At 50.0% G+C, this 246-nt stretch overlaps 1 protein-coding gene across 1 annotated transcript in view; it reads left to right on the top strand.

Moving 5' to 3' along the window:
• LOC119594510 (transcription factor RFX4-like) overlaps positions 1–246 on the top strand; it is a 33,789-nt gene that overhangs the window by 32,937 nt on the left and 606 nt on the right. Inside the window, exon 14 of the mRNA XM_037943540.1 lies at positions 41–184. Within this exon, the coding sequence (XP_037799468.1) occupies positions 41–184 (144 nt within the window). The remainder of the gene's footprint in view (positions 1–40; positions 185–246) is intronic.

Below are 246 nucleotides of genomic sequence, written 5' to 3'. Positions count from 1 at the left end.
TTATATATCTATCCATACTCTTTACCCTTTATCCTTGCAGGTTCCTTCCACTTGCTCCACCTGATGTTTGATGACTACGTGCTGTACCTGGTGGAGTCTCTGCACGCCGAGGAGAAGGCGAGGGAACTTCTCAATAACATCGCAACGGATTCGCCACCTGACTGCTCCGACCCGGGATTTGGTGGTCAGTTAGCCTCGTTGTAAAATACACGTTATGGAGTGTCGAGGAATCGCCTCCGGTTTCGT

Source organism: Penaeus monodon, chromosome 34 (assembly GCF_015228065.2).
Source record: "Penaeus monodon isolate SGIC_2016 chromosome 34, NSTDA_Pmon_1, whole genome shotgun sequence".
NCBI classification, from domain to species: Eukaryota; Metazoa; Arthropoda; class Malacostraca; order Decapoda; family Penaeidae; genus Penaeus; species Penaeus monodon.
This window is presented reverse-complemented; position numbering and strand designations above follow the sequence as displayed.